Source organism: Pteropus vampyrus, unplaced genomic scaffold (genome assembly GCF_000151845.1).
Source record: "Pteropus vampyrus isolate Shadow unplaced genomic scaffold, Pvam_2.0 Scaffold10, whole genome shotgun sequence".
NCBI lineage: Eukaryota > Metazoa > Chordata > Mammalia > Chiroptera > Pteropodidae > Pteropus > Pteropus vampyrus.
In genome coordinates, this window is record NW_011888791.1 from 4,014,438 (window position 1) to 4,016,669 (window position 2,232).

Sequence of the window (2,232 nt, forward strand, 5' to 3'; positions counted from 1 at the left end):
CCCTAGGCTAGGCCCTGGGGACAGATAAGCACACACCGAGAGAATGCCATGGAAAGTTGAAAGCAGAGATCAGAGCAATGCTTCTACATGCCAAGGAATGCTAAAGATTGCTACAAATCACCAGAAGTTATGGGAGAGGCATGGAATAGTTTCTTCCTCAAAACTCAGAAGGAATTAACCCTGCTGAAACCTTGATCTCGGACTTCTAGCCTCCAAAACTGTGAGACAATACATTTCTCTTGTTTAGGCCACTCAGTTTATGAGAGTTGTTACAGCAGCCCTAGTTACCTTACCTTTTGACCCAGTAATTTAATTCTGGAATTTTATCCAATAGATAGATCTGCAATTACACACCACACACACACACACACACACACACACACACACACACACATTCATTAAAACATAGTTTGCAATAGTTTCAGCAAAAGAACTGAAACAATCTAAGGGTATAGGTTAAACAAACAATGGTATATCCATAGAGGAGAATATTATGCAGCTATAAAAAAAAACACAAGAACAAACTTTCTAACTAGGGACACAGAAAGATGAACAATCTCCACGGTATACTGCTAATTAAAAGCAGCAGCAGGGTGCTGAACAATGTACAGAGTATGTTAATATTTGTGTAAGGAGAAGAGGGAAAAGAAAATTACACACATACATATATACATACATACATTCGTACATATCTGCTTCTATTTGCATAACATAACACTAATGGCAGTGGTTTCCAAACTTGTCTACATCTTGGAATCATCTGAGAAACTTCAAAAAAATCATACCCCCAGAAACTATAATTAGTCTGGGTTATCACCTGGACTTTGGAATTTTTTAAAGAACCCCAGGTGATTCCAATGGCAGACAAGTTTGGGAACCACTGCTGTAAGAATACAAAAGTTAGTAGCAGCTATTTGTGCTTGGGGAAGCAGGGACAGAAATGGAAGACAAAGCTTTCATTGTAATATTTTTTAATATGGTTTTGATTTTGAACCATATGATTGTATTAGCTATTCGGAAAGTTAAATTAAATACAATAATTTTTTAAAAATAGTTGCTTCCATATGTTTATTTTTTTGACTTAGCTCTTATTCAGGGTTTAGAACTGCTGTTACCATCAGCATCAAAACAAGTTTGTTATATCTCGAAAAAATTTAGAATCTCGTGTTCTCTATTTTGGCCACAAGCTATACTCTTTACTTAAGTGTAAGTTAATGAGATGGTTTCGCTGTTATTACCTGTCTTTATATACCCAGCAAGAAAGTTTATCACGTGGTGTGGGTGGTTTTCCTTCAAAGTTGGTGATTTTTTCCCAAATGTAGTTTCCATCTCTTGTTCGCAAATTAACAAAATAAAGCTTTTAAAAGAGGAAAACATCATTAACAGAGAGGACATTTGAAAATTAAATTTATACCTGAGGGATATGTGATCCTAAAATTAATAATGTTACTTTTTATTTTCTAAAAGGTAAAAATTTTAATTGTAGAATTAATGAAAATTAGACTATGTCTTAGAAGCAAAAATAATATATAAAACATACTGAAATAGATCTTTTCCCATCATGCTTTTCCCTTGTGCCCTATGGATATCAACTAACTATGTAGTTAATTCTGTAGAAGAAAGACATGGAAGACAGGAAAAGCACAACTACTGTATTTTCACTCTAAAACCTTATAATCATAAATAAAAGATTTTCTACATATATCTTCTTTTAAAAATATTTGTTAACCTGTGAAATAAAATGACACATTAAATATTACATTTTGCTGCACTCCTGAATTGAAAGAAAATATTACTCGATTGCTGTATCCTTTGTCATCATATCCTCCAAAAACGTACAGCTTTCCATTAATGCAGGCACCACAACTTCCTGACATGGAGGTAGGGAGTTCTCCTTCCATGAGGTGCATTGTCCTGCAGCAGGAACGACACGGGATTTCATAACTATCCAGAAAGGCAAATTTAAATTCCCTTTGAACTCCATGAGCCCTTTTTAAATGAAAATTGTCACTGACAATTACAATGTAATGGTAGCCAATACTGCAAAAACACTAAGATCCAGAGTAAAGATTTTTCAACCTACTGGGAAAAAAATTATAAAATCTTCATGTGTCACCAAAATTGGGAATTAATTAGCAGAAAAAAGTCTTCTGAGATAGCCTTAGTCTTGAGAGGAACGGTAAAGGACAAAGAGTGGAGAGTGGACGTGAGTAGGGGAAAGAAAGAGCCAGA

The 2,232-nt window shown here is 34.9% G+C and overlaps 1 protein-coding gene across 1 annotated transcript in view; it reads right to left on the reverse strand.

Moving 5' to 3' along the window:
- KLHDC1 (kelch domain containing 1) overlaps window positions 1-2,232 on the reverse strand; it is a 58,534-nt gene that overhangs the window by 35,247 nt on the left and 21,055 nt on the right. The window contains exons 2-3 of the mRNA XM_011376964.2: window positions 1,797-2,051; window positions 1,239-1,357 (exon numbers count right to left, since the gene is read on the reverse strand). Coding sequence (XP_011375266.1) covers window positions 1,239-1,357; window positions 1,797-2,051 — 374 coding nt within the window. The remainder of the gene's footprint in view (window positions 1-1,238; window positions 1,358-1,796; window positions 2,052-2,232) is intronic.